This window comes from Phyllostomus discolor, chromosome 13, assembly GCF_004126475.2.
Source record: "Phyllostomus discolor isolate MPI-MPIP mPhyDis1 chromosome 13, mPhyDis1.pri.v3, whole genome shotgun sequence".
Taxonomy (NCBI): domain Eukaryota; kingdom Metazoa; phylum Chordata; class Mammalia; order Chiroptera; family Phyllostomidae; genus Phyllostomus; species Phyllostomus discolor.
The window spans coordinates 6,615,086-6,628,965 of NC_040915.2; the positions used below are offsets into that span (position 1 = coordinate 6,615,086).

General features: G+C 48.6%; 1 protein-coding gene across 1 annotated transcript in view; it reads left to right on the forward strand.

Moving 5' to 3' along the window:
• LOC118497995 overlaps positions 1–13,880 on the forward strand; it is a 49,171-nt gene that overhangs the window by 13,087 nt on the left and 22,204 nt on the right. The window contains exon 3 of the mRNA XM_036014465.1: positions 6,781–6,873. Coding sequence (XP_035870358.1) covers positions 6,781–6,873 — 93 coding nt within the window. The remainder of the gene's footprint in view (positions 1–6,780; positions 6,874–13,880) is intronic.

Consider the following 13,880-nt stretch of genomic DNA (forward strand, 5'->3'; position numbering starts at 1 on the left):
ATTAAGTATGATACTAGCTATAGGTCTGTAGATGATAGCCTTTATTAAGTAAAGGAAGTCCTATTCCTTAGGATCTGAGATAAAAGGAAAGTAAATAAAATCCCACATATTACCTCCTAACAAAAAATGTAATAACAGAGCGTGGTGGCGACACCAGTGAGTAATCCAGCCCTGCAGGAAAGAGGTGAGGAAAGCATGCTTGGGCTCCTAATTCTGCTTCTGTAGAAGTTGTGGTAGTGGTGGTTTTTTTAAATCATGCATTAGTCATTGAGCTTTGTCAGATGCCCTTCCTGGATCTGGTGAGATGATCCTGTAATCCTCCCCCAATTTTCCTTGTATTATTAGGGTATATGATGTTAGCTGTTGTCACAGCTTCAGCATTTCAATGGCTTAAACCAATACAGATACTTGATTACTCATGGCAAGTCTACCTGTGTTGGTGAGGCTCTTCTGCACTTAGTGGCTCAGGAACTCAGGCTCTTTCTAGCCATTGCTCCCCCAGCAGCCAGGACCTGAGTCCTTCATGGGAATCTCTGTGTTGACCAGAGATGGCAAATATCACTTGTACCAGCATTCCACCATCACATGGCCTCACCTAGCTGTGAGTGGCTAGAGGGTGTAAGGGTGACCCTGGGAGGCAAAGGAGAACAGAGCTGAAGTGTACAGTACTAGCCTCTCCCACAGTCCGTTAATAGAGTGATGCACATTAAAAGATATTCTGACTTTGAACTTATTTTTGTTACTTTGTCGTGATACATTCTTTTTTTAAGATTTTATTTATTTACTTTTAGAGAGAGGGGAAGGGAGGGAGGAAGAGGGAGAGAATATCAATGTGTGGTTGCCCCTCGCATACCCCCTACTGGGGACCTAGCCTGCAACCCAGGCATGTGCCCTGATTGGGAATCAAACCAGTGATCCTTTGGTTCACAGGCCAGTGCTCAATCCACTGAGCCACACCAGCCAGGGCCTGTCATGATATATTCTTAATACACTTGTAAATTTGATTAGACAATATTCAGGTGTTTAGCATAAGTGAAATTGGCCTGTATTTTTCTTTTTCTTTTAACAGTCTGTATTCCAAATTTCAAAATTATAGTACCCTTAAGTAGAGACGTATTTCCTCTTTTTTCTATTTTCTGAAGCAACACACTTCAGATAGAGATTTTCTGTTTCTCAGAAGTTGGTAGAAGGCACTTGTAAAACCTACTGGGCTTGAGACTTTCTTAAAATTGTTTCAATTTCTTAAATGGTTATTCACATTTTCTATCATTTTATGCCATTTTCTAGAAATGTATTCATTCCATCTATGTTTTGGTTTCAAAATGTATTGTCATATAGTTATTTATGTTATCCTCTTATAAGTTTTAAAATGTCTGCTATATTTGTAAGTTCCTCTTTTTTCTGTGGTCTTTTTTTCTTCCATCTTCTGTGAGCTATTTTTGTAAAGATTTTATTTATTTATCTTTAGAGAGGGAAAGGCAAGGAGAGAGAGAGAGAAACAGCAATGTGTGCTTGCCTCTTGCACACCCCCTAGTGGGGACCTGGCCCTCAACCCAGCCATGTGCCCTGACTGGGAATCAAACCAGCAACCCTTTGGTTTGCAGGCTGGCACTCAATCCACTGAGTCACACCAGCCAGGGCTTCTGTTAGCTATTGTTGATCGGTATCCCTATAGTTTGTCTTTTTTCAAAAAAATACTTTGGGTTTTGTTAACCACCTTTTTTTTTTTGGTCCTCTGTATCCTCTACTTCATTGATTCTTCCCTTGTATTTATTATTTCATTTCACCTTGTTTTTCTGGTCACACACCACTTGTGATTCAAACAATGTAGACACTTAATAAAGTCAGATCGAAAAGCCCACTCCTGTTTCCTATAATCCCTCTCTTGATAGGCAACCACAGTTACCAGCCTAGTGTGTTTTCTGAACTTTTCTATGCTTATACATTTTCCTACAACTTTCTCACTTATATAGGGTATTGCCTCCTCCTGTGGCATACACGTACATCCACTACAATGGAATGTCATCAGTTATTTATTCATTTTTCCATCTGTGGGCATTTAGATCAAAAGTCTTGGCTTTTTAATAGTGGAATATAATTCATTCACATTTATTTTGATCACTGATAAGTGTGACCTTCTTTCTGCCATCTTGTTTTGCCATATATTTATCATGAGTTCTTCCTTTTTTCTTGTGACTTTTTCTGGACTTATCAAGTGTCTTTGCCTTCCTTCCTCCCTACCTTCCTCCCTTCATGACTTTGAATTCTGTATCTTACTAGAGCTCTCATGAAGTTCTTAAGCATAGATACACTTATATTTTCCTATAAATAACAAAATTCATCAGAATCTCCAACCTCCTTTCAAACATAAGAAACTTTTTAGCATGTTTTTAATTATCTTCTCCTCCCCCATCTTTCTCCCACACGCACATACACGCATGGGTGCCTGCCCGGAATTATTGAAATAATCTAGAAGCTTCCCATTTTTATTAACTCTTCATGCTTCAAAATACAGTTTTTTTTTCTATTTTCAAAATCTTTTCTTAACAATTGCATTAATCTACAATGCATTTGTGCAGTTGCCTACAGTTCCAGGATAGGAAGGCCCCAACATATGTTTCCCTTAGTGTTTTTATTGGCTTATTGAGAATTTATAGTGATTTGTGTCTCATGAGTAATGCTCCTCTGGGTCTCTGATTTCTCAAAAGCATGCTCTAGAATCCCTGCTACTCTGATCCTCATTTGACCCTTGTTGGCACAGAAACATCCTGAACTATTTGCAAATGCCGAAGTCTCTTCGTTATGTTGGACTGAGTTTACTTTGGCTTGGTTAAAAAGTGCAATGCCAGTTTGTGTGGACTTACCACTCGCTGAAGCTTCACATAATGGCCCTGCCTCAGGATCAGAGACTGGTGGGAAGAGAATGAGAATAGTTCCGAAACTTCAGCTGCTGAATAGGTGACACTTAAGAGCTTAACATTTGAACATTTTCATTTACCACACTTACTATTTGAAAGGGAAGTCAGATGGGCACTCTTGTAGTAAAATGACGGTGAAACTAACTTGGATAGTGTTCATCACAGCTTTTTAAAGTGTCCACACTGCTTGTCCCAATAATTTCCCCCCTGGTAGTCCTTCCTAAGACACGTTCCCACGCTGGGTTATCTCAGACGGTGCAGAGTCATTTTCGGAGGAATACACTTGCAGCATTGTCTAACTGTGACTCACCTGGCAAGAAGTCACTCCCACTCTCCACCTTCTGCTGCTCAAAGTAAGGAGAAGAATCTCATTTTGGTGCTGGTGTGTCTTTAACACCTCTCTAAATCTTCCTCATCTCCCTTTTGCTATAAAAGAATGAGCAGAGGGATAGCAGTATCTTAACTGCATTTCTACCATGCTGTTTTGTTTTCCATCGTATTTATTTTTGCAGTTGCCTTTATTTATGACATATCCCATTTGCAATAGTAAATAAGGTTTGCTTTTAAAACACATTTATTTAAGAGAAAATGAGTTGACTTAAAGAGAAGCGTTAAGTGTGGTACGGGGGTACATAATGATGGCGAACTAGTAATGGCGGTGTACAGGTGACCAAAATGTGCCAAACCCCCGCCCCCCCACCCCGCCAAGGAGCAGTCAGAGCTTCAGACACAGACTGGAAGTGGAGGTGTTCCTCCACAGGAAGCCGCTCCCCCCTCCCAGGTGACTTCTGTTGTCACAAAGATAGAAACCACTCAGTTGTCCGGCAGTAAAGAATTGGTTAAGTGATTTTGATACCTTTCCATGATGGAGCACTGCCAACTATTAAAGAAGCATACTTAATGACACAGAAAAATGATATGCTGCTAGACAAAACAAAACTGGTTTCAAAATAAAAATATACACAGTATCCTAATATTGTTAAAAAAAAAAAAGTATAGCCCTGGCTGGTGTGACTTAGTGCATTGAGCACTAGACTTTGAACCAAAGGGTCACAGGTTCGATTCCCAGTCAGGGCACATGCCTGGGTTGCAGGCCAGGTCCCCACTATGGTATGTGTGAGAGGCAGCCACACACTGATGTTTCTCTACCTTTCCCCCTCCCTTCCATCTAAAAATAAATAAATAAAATCTTTTTTAAAAAAGAAAAGAAATTATAGATACACGCACACTGAAATTACTGGAAAAAAGACTGGAAGAAAATGTTTCCAAATAAGTTCTCTCTGGATGGTTGGGACTCAGGAGATCTTTGCGTTCTCCAATAATAAACACACGGCACTCTGTCCCCGGAAAAACAATGCATGCATACATTTATCTACTTTTTAATTGACCTGTTCCAACCTTGACGGGACTGCCTGGAACTTGCCATCTGCGGGCACTGCTAGGTCTTCACCCGCTCCTGGAACCCACTTGGGTCCCTGAGGCCTGATGCAGAGCCACCTGGAGTGGGGGCGGGGGTGCGGTGCCCTCAGCCTTCCCTGGGACCCTCGGTAGACTCCAGAGTACTTGGTCTTGGCAGGTATATGTTTATACTTTTACGGAAGAATAGGGAGAATATATCTAAAATCCTCTGGAATCGTTCGCATTGCCTTTCCTTCCTAACAGCCCTGTTGGGCAGGACCAGGTCAGGATTCCACTTGCTCAGTAGGTCTGGGTGATTAGACAGGAGTGGAGCAGATGCTGAGAGAGGGTCTCTTAGTTTCCTGTTTGTCCTCTTCCTTTCATTTCTTTATTATTCTACTGACAATGAAATTTTGACACGTTGGATATCATTGTGGTTATGCACCACCTGGGTCAGAGATGTGTGTATTTAAATTTGAATGCCTCACTTGCAGGATTACGAAATCCCATTGTTTGGAAGAAAAAACATTTACCACTAGGCCTAATTCTTGGCAGAAACAATCCTGCCTTTTGTCCAGTAGAAATGCCCGGGCTTTTGTTTCTTAGAGCTTGTCCCTAGAACCCCCTGGACTCCTTTGTGGGAATGGGGTCAGCAGGTCCCCATTGAGAGAGTCCAGGAGTGGTCTTCCAGGTGGGTGCAGCTTCCTCCGTCTACAAAGGGTGCTGGGCTCTGCCCAGGAGGAGCCAGCCATGTGGTCCCAAGCCTGGAAGGAGCCTGGTGCTGCATTCCAGGAACATCTGCCAGATCGCAGCAAGACCTCTGACTGGCTGACTCCTCCCCTCCTCCCCTCTACCCCTCTCCACCCTCAGGGCCCCCTCTGTGGTTCAGGCTCCCACATTGATCACGCAGTGACCTCCAGCTGGTCCCTGCCTTCCCTTCCCCTCCCCTCCAGGGTGTTTCCTCACAGAACCCAGTGTGCATTGGTCTCCCATAGCTGCTGTAACAAATGAGCTTCTCCAGCTTCTAGAGGCTTCCTGCGTTCCTTGGCTCAGGGCTGCTTCCTCATCTTTCCAACACACCAGTCTTTCCCACATAGCATCACTCTGACCTTTGCCTCCCACATATGAAGGCCCTTGTGATGGCAATGGGCTCTCCTGGACACTCCAGGATAATCCCCTCCAGCTCCAGATTTTTTAACTTAATCATATCTGCCAGGTCCCTTTGTAAGGGGACATATTCACAGCTTCCAAGGATCCAAACTTCAACATCTCTGGTGGGGCCATTATTCAGCCAGGCCCATGATGGAATCCTTTGGAAGCGCACACATGCTCCACACTGCTTCTCTGCCAGGCCCCTTGAGTGGCGCTGCCATTCTCAGAGGGTGGGGCCCGTCTGGGCTGGGAGTAAGTACCCTGCAAGAGCTGCCTGAGCCCTTCTCCACCTCCCCGCTGCCTCCTCTCTCCCCACACCACCTCTGGTTCGCCGTTCACGATCCAGCCTTTGCACATGGTGTGCTTTCCACCAAGGATGTTTTTCCCCACACTCCATCCCAGGCTTTCCCGAGCCTTCCGACAAGGTCAGGCTTTCCTGGGACGCTCTCAGAGGGACCGGTGCCATTCCATGATCACACGCACCACAAGTTAACAGCTTCACTTATTTAGGTGATCATTTGATTCTCAGGTGCTTCTCCTACGCAAGGAGGGAGCATGTCTGCTTTCGCCCATCACTGTCTGCCAGCACAGCTCCTGGCTGTAGTAGGTGTTTAGTAAGTGCTTGGGAAACCCCAGAATTAATGAATAATGAATGACAGTGAACAACCTTGTCATCACTGTCTCTTTTATCCTGCTTTGTTGCCTGCACAGCGTTCATCACCTCGTCTAGTGTCACCTCCCACCAGAAGGGAAGCACCACGAGAGCAGGGACTTTGTCTTTGGGTTCACACCTCTGTTCCCAGGTCCTAGAGTGGGGTCTGGGCCCGGACAGGCACTTGACAAATATCTGGGGAGTGGACGACCCGCAGGATGCTCAGAATCTCTCACGGAGCTTCCTTGCCTGACCCTCTTTGAAATTGGTATGAGCAAGTTCTTCATTTTAAGGATCCCACCCCACTCTGTCCCCAGGCAAATTGGCAGAGATCTAAAAGACTCACCTGTTTTTGTGAGGAGTGGGTGAACTAATGGATGCAACCCATTTAGAGCAGCGTCTGGCACAGAGCGAGCCTGGTGTCCGAGTTTGCTGTTGCTGTTGGGAAGTCCTTGAGCTCTTGATCGTTTAGAATTCTTACTGTGTCTGTTGCCACTCTGCGGTGGGATCCCAAACACAGAACTGAGTGACTTCTCCAGGCCCTTACACCGGGATGGGACTCAGGGACTCAGGTCTTCCAGCTGCTAGAGGAACCCCAGGCAAAGGCTTCACTTGGGCCATGCGAGCCTCAGCGTGTGCTTTTTCGTGTTTTGCCTGCAGATGGCAGCACGCCCTGGACGGCTCTGAATGCCAGGGAAACAAGAAAATGGACTCCTTCTGCTCCCACGAGTAAATGCCAGTCACCTGCAGTGGGTGAGTTTAGGGCTTGACCAGAGTTTTCTGCTTACTTGTTCCACATTTTTTGTTGTTTTGTTTTTTTAAAATAGGAGTTGGTGTAACTCACACATGCTGGATTTTGAGGTAGTTTGTTGATTTTCACAGTTTGTTTACAAAAGCAACAATCATAGAGGAACCAGAAATATTACTATACTGTTACAGAAGGGATGGGGGTCTGGGGGTCACCCTCTGCACTGTGAGTGCAGTGGCCCTTCCCATCTACATCGTGGGCCCGTCCCCTTTGTCATAGGAAGGCGGTGCCCACCCAGGACATGCCCTTTAAGTCCACAAATGTGTGGTCAGCAGGAAGTGTGAGGTGTTCTTTACAGGGAACTTGTAGTCTGTCTTCTAGTTGTTTGAAATTTAAAGGAACAGTTGCTTTGTGCAGGCATAGAATTGCATGCAAAAAGATTTACTATCTGATAGGAAGTTAAAAATCAAAAAGTATTATGTCCAATTCTTCATATCACTTGAATTTCCTCGGTTTTGTCTTTTAAAAAGTGTAAGAAAGAACTCTGTTGGTTCTGAGGTCTCATTCAAAATAATGTGGAATTAATTTGGGTGGAGGGCTGCGTGAGGACTTTTTCCCAGATGTCTTCATTTAGCAGGTGGGAGGGGGAGTAGAGGCGTGGAGGGGAGACAAGGCAGGGGGAGAGTCTGAGTGACATGGGACACCCATCTGCTGCTGCTTTGGCTTCCCCACCACCCACTCTGGTGGCCGCAGGGCAGTGGCCGCTGATGGCGTGGCTACTGAGCGCCGCGCGTCCCGCCGAGTTCCTCTGTGTCCGGTTTCGCTCCGATTCTGACTCAGAAGGCACCGGTGCTGGGCTGTTGGTTTTTGGTAAAGCAGGTGCTGGACGACAAAGCAGCCCCTGAGGGACTTTGACAAACACTCCTAAAAACATTTCCGGGCTGTTTGTTGTGTTTTTTTCTTCAACACCAGTTAACAGTTTTCAGTTTAACTGTGTGTTCCTTCCTGCAATCTTGAAGTAAGGCTAGTCCTTATGATTTATTTTAAGCATCGTTTTTAGGGCGTTACTCTGTCCTGGTCGGGTCTGGGTTGGAGATAGAGATGTTTTATTTTTCCCCCATGCAGACCAAGCACGCAGAAATAGGAGTGATTTGACTCTGTCTCCAATCTAAGTTACATATCTTTCATTTCCTTCCTTTGGGAAGTAGAGGGAATATTTGGGGGCATCTGAACTTCAAGCTGAGTCAGTCAGCAGGGATTCCTGTGCATTATCTAGTGCCTGGAAGGGGAAAACACCTGAGAGAAGAGACAGTCACCCTCAGGGACCCCGTGCTCTGACTGCAGGTCAGCACTTGTGTCCAGGCGGGCGTTGGAAGTGTGGGGAGCGCTCTGTGAAGTGCATGACTGACCGCCCTGCGGCACATCTGAAATTACACAAAATAATATTGAATGTAAACTGTAATTGAACCATAAAATTTAAAAAAGAGATCTAAATTTTTTTAAAAACTCAGTTTCTTCCTGTTACCATGCAGTGTGTACATGCTGAGTGCCCAGAAAAGCCCACGCCAGGGAAGGCTTTGCCAGGCCGCCCCCAGGGCTTCACTCGACTCAGATGGCAGAAAAGGAGGTTCCAGGCACACAGGCGGGACGGAGCGGGAATGTTGGGAGGGGTCCAGAGGCATCACACTGAGTAGGTTGAGTTGACCCAATTTTGGTGGTGGGAGGATTTGACTGTCAAGCCAAAAAAAAGTTACTTAAATATCACGGAAAATGGAAGTAAAGACTTTTGAACAGGATAAGCGTCCTGTTTGAAGTAGGGACTTTTATTTTCATGTTACACCTGAGAAAAGCAGTGCTTTTATATTGTCTTTTCAAATAATTCTCAATGGTCACGTGGCTGGTGGCAGGGGGATGTGCCAGACACCAGCGTCTGCCGGCACCCCTCGCTCCGGTGTTATCTGCACAGCGCAGGTTGGCCTTGGGCTTCACCCAGCTCTGACCTTGTGTGACCCTGAGAGTGTATACATGACCACGTGTCCTCCGTGGCTGAACCGGCTGTGGGGAGAAGGAAGGCTTTGGGTTAGTCACTTCCCAGCGTATCTGAGGCCCCGGCAAAGCAGGGGCAGGAACCCCGCCAGGCCTCCGTGGTCTGCACGGCAACAGCCCAGACAAGTCCCAAGAGCTGCAGAGGTTGTTGGGGAGTTTTGGAGCCACAGGTCCCGGGATGAGTCTTCCCTCCAAAGTGCAAGCCTCCGGGCTGATCACGATCGGGCAGGGTGACGGCACAGCTGCAGCCGCCGTGCAAGCTGACTCTTGTTACCGCCCTGCTCTTCCAGCACAGGCAGGAGAGTGTGAGCACTTGGTTTGCACTGAAGTTTTCCATTCATTCCTTCATTCATTCCTTCACAGAGTATTCAGCAAATAGCTAAGCACCTAAAAGGTACCAGGCACCACTAGGGGCTGTGGGCCAACAGCAGCCAGCAGAAGCCACACCCCTGCCCTCACAGAGCTTCCGGTCCCATCTGGGAGACAGACAACACCTAACACAGTGTCAGGGAGCAGTGGGTGCTGTGAGGAAGGTGAAGTGGGGAGATGGCACAGAGAGATGGGGCAGTCCAGGAAGGCTTCTCTAGGGAGGGGGTGTGTGACCAGAAACCAGAGAGCAAGCCCTAGGAATGTCTGTGTTCCAGGAGGAGGGAACAGCAAGTTCATAGCCCTGACATGGGATTGTCTGGGGGAGCAACAACGAGACCAGTGCATGGGGAGCCAGCCGAGCAGAGTGGGAGGAGCAGAGGCCACACAGGGAGGAGGGACTGGCCACCAGCCTTGCAGGCCACCCTAGGAAGGGAGGATTGTGTTCTCACCCAGCTCTGAGGTGTGTTCGAGGTGTGCTCCTGGCTGCTTGGCCTCTAACTCTGCAGTCCTCCCTGAGAGCCTTCTGATCCACCCACAATCCTTCTGTACTGGCGATGTTATCGATAGTTACCGTCAGCTCTGCTGTCTGCCGCCAGGAGCCCTCTCCCATACGGAGCTTTGCTGGGAGGGGAGGAGGCCCATCTACATTTAGAACTGAATGTTGGCCAGCTGGGTAGTGAAATAAAATGTGTGTTTAGGGTTAGAAAAGGCATTCTTGGATATTATGCTAAAACGTTGACATTTCTGTTGGAGGGGCTCCACCTTGGCACAAATGGGCCTTTTGTCGTCATTGTTCCGGCCCCCAGGAGCCAGGAGGCCCAGTTCTGTCTCCCTCCTCACCTGCCAGCAGAGGGCCGAAGCTTGACCCTTCTGGTCTCACCTGTAGAATTTGGCTAGTCACAGCATCCATTCCCGCCCACAGGGAGGGGGAAGAAATATTCTTTATTTCAATATTCAGTATTTTTTACATTCAATGTTCTTTCTTTTCTCTCCCTTCTCTCCTCTCTTCTCTCTCTCTCTCTCTCTCCTATATCTTTATAACGTAACTCTGTATGCCACAGTGGTTAAATGCTTGGAAAAAACAAAGCCGTCCCCCTTCCTAACTGTATGACTGGGGACTCCCCTATTCGTCTGAAAATGGGAATGAAAGTACTCACCTCAAACGCACTCTGAGGATAAACGTGCTGATGCATCCAGCCCAGGGCCTGGCTCAGAGCAAAACCTCCGGGAAGGTCAGCAGCATGACAGCTGCATGTGACTATTCCTCTTTAAGAGAAAGGGAAGCCGAGGTTGAGTGGCTTGCTTAAGGTCATGTGGAGAATTAGAGGAAAAGCCAGATATAGAAGCCTCAGCTCAAGGGGTCCTAGGCCAGTGTTCTCTCCCTGGAATTCATTTTGCTCTCCAGGAAAGAATATTAATATGCGAAGGCAGTTGTGAGTTGAACCCTTTGGCAGCTGGTGTTGGTTTGTGTAGGGGGTTGGTGGGCGGGGCTTCCTCAGCACACAGGATCCTTAACCCTAGGCATTCAGAGCTCCCCTGGGAGGGGATCTGTAGGCAGAAGACTGGGAGGGGTGGGGCTGGTGGCCTTCCAGTATTCCCCACCTTCTTTGCTCTGTGCTGGTCAGATCCTGCAGACCCCTAGCAGTCCCTCTCCCCCGACACACACACCCATGAGCATCACAAAGACCATACCTGGAGTGGGGACGGGCCTGGGACAGGCTTACAGGTGGCAGGTGGGCACTCTAGAACTCTGTCTCCCTGCATAAAGCTGGGTCTTCACTCCTGTGGCTGGACTCTGTAGCTCAGACCTGGGGGCTGGGTTGGGGAGGCATCTCCCTAAGGCCCTGACTTAAAAGAGGCCTGACTTTTATCCCAGGGGTCAGGGGCAGCAGATGCGCTTTCCAGCTGCCACAGCCGCCTTGTCACCTGAGGGTTGTTCCCCCTGGTCTTAGATTCAGAGTGGTGCCCGTACTCTTGGCAGATTAGACTTGAGGACTAGCCAGTGGATTTCCCCAGGAAATGGGCAGTACTTAGACTTTTGCTGCAGAAAGCATGGCCCAGCGGAGATGTGGGTTTGAATCCCAGCCCTGCCTCTTTGTGTGTGGGGACGTGGGTGGGGGTGTGCCTCAGAAATTATTCAGCCACTTCAACTCTCGGTTTCTACATCTGTAAAATGGGAACAAAAATAGCTACCTCACGGATTTACAATACAAATTAAATAAAATAACGTGTGTGAGCTGCTTAGCATGTGCCTGGCGACTATTGTAATCATCCTGGTCATCATTATTGAGCATATCAGTGGGCCCCACCAGTGTGTAGGCGGAAGTAAGCTTTCACGTGCGTCTGCCACGACACAGGAGCCTGACGTGACTGAGCCAAAGCACTAAGACCCCTTTGCCACATTGTCACTTGCTGCCATGTCTGCTACTTGGGGTGGATGATTCAGCTCCTGCCGTTGTGTGATGCCATTTACTTTCTTCTCCGCTTTTTTTCTGTTCTCAGCATTCTTGAAGGAAAGATTGTTGTGTAGCTAAAGTGTAGGAGGGTTTACTGGACTAAAATTTTACATATATTATCTTCTTTAACTCCATGACTCACATAACAACCAAATCAAGAGACAGAAGTTAAGGGGTGCTGGAGGGTGCACGGCTTCGCAGCTGCACACAGCCAGCCTGGCCTGCGAAGCCCAGCTCCAGAGCCCGCACTCCGCCATCCGCCACGCTCCCTGCCACCCTCCAAGGGGCAACAGTATGCGCGCCGCCTTGAGAGCTTGCATTGGCTCCACGGCCCAGCCCCTTCCAGACCGAGCTATGCACAGGGGAAAACCTGCTCCACTCTCCTGAGAGCACTGCGGGCCCTCAGAGCCTCCTTTGGTGGCCACTTCAGGGTCTGCGGGGACAGCGGCTTCCTCCTTGGTCTTCTTACAGGGTCCCCATGAGGCTAGTGTCCATCCTCGAGAGTGGTTAGGTACCCAGTCTGAGCAGGTGCTGAGTGAGTCCTGCAGCATTGCCCCCACTGTGCAGAGGACAGTGGGGGTGATATTCTGTGGAGTGTGGGTGGCGGGGCCTTTGGCCACTCAGACCGGTGTGTGGCTCCCAATGTGAGTGTAGCCAGACATGGTCCCCTCCTGCCATCCGGACGAGTTGCCGGACCGTAGCTGACCCCGTCCCCACAAGTCTCTGTCCACTTGACTCTGGAAGCAGCAGAAGTGGCCTATGGGCCAGCTGAGTCCCTAGAGAGGCTGAGTGGCCGTATTAGGCCTGGCCTGCAGTCCTGGGGTGACTGGTGTGACAGGGAGGGGTAGATCTGTTCAAGCCACTGTAGCCGCTGAGGGGTTCTCTAGGGTCTTCAAAGCCTTGGAGGTACCTTCACTCATCAGGCCTTTATTGAGCACCTACTGTGTGCTTTGAGGGACCTTGTGAATGGTACCTCACGTGGGAGGTGGTGCAGGGCTGCCTCCACCTTCCTGCAGGGCTGCCTCCACCTTCCGGCAGGGCCACCAGTGGCCACCAGGGAGCTCTGCTGCTCTTGGAAGGAGGGGGGGTGTGGGCAGGTTGGCCCTGTTGCTGTTTATCTGAGCAGCTTCCATGGCAACCAGGAGATAAATACCTGAGGTTAAGTAAAGCCTAGAGCAAGATTAGGTGTCTGGATAGGGTAGGGCCTACACTGTGATTTGCAGACCTTTAAGTTACCAGAATCTTCTGGGTGGCCTACTCAATATGCTTAATCAGTTTGTTAATTAATTAATTTAGCTCCCACCCTATTCCAGAAAGGATTTAAAGTAGCTCTAAGCGGCAGGTGTCTTGGAGGGAAGATGTCCTAAGCTTGCTCTGAGTAAAATGTTGGGGTGCAGGCCCTACGTGGGTCCTTCACCAGCTGCCAGCTCAGCTCATCTGTGCACTCCCAGGGCTGGCTGCCTGGGAAACACAGCTTTTGCCACCAAAGCTGGTTTGCAGCCATTCTGTGATCACCCTCTGGTCCCTTTGCAACAAGTGGCCCCAATACCTTCCTGCCTGAGACAAATCATGTGACTTAAAAGAAGCAAATTTGACCTCAATTAGTAGGTACAAATGTCAGTCCCTGGGAGTAACCAGGAGGCTCAGTGCCCTGTCGTTATGGGTTGGTTCAGTCTCTGGCATTAAATGGTGAGTGCACTGCTCAGAGTGTGATAAAGGCTGTCTCCCACAGTTTATGATTTCCAGGAAACCAGAGGGCTTTAAGGAACAGCCCAGGCAGGTGAGAGACTCCTGGCCTGGCCCTCTGCTGAGCTGGCAGAGCAATTTCTGCAAGAGCAGGGGGGCGGGGTCCAGGCCACAGCTTCTCAACTCTAGTCCTGTCCATGGCAGAGCCAGGAGCCACCTGCTGCCCCGCCCCGTGGGGCAGGGCCCCTCTCTGCACCCTCTCAGGGTAGCAGTTGTCTGTCCTCAGTGCTGACCATTTTGCCTGTTTCCTGCCAGGCACCAGGCCAGCTAGGAGCCCTGGGCACATTCCCCTATCCGTATGGGCTACGGGCAGCTGAAGCTGCTGTCACAGAAAGCTGGAGGAACCCTTCCAGCATCTGTGGCCTGTAGCCATGTGGGCCAAGATTCCTCAGCAT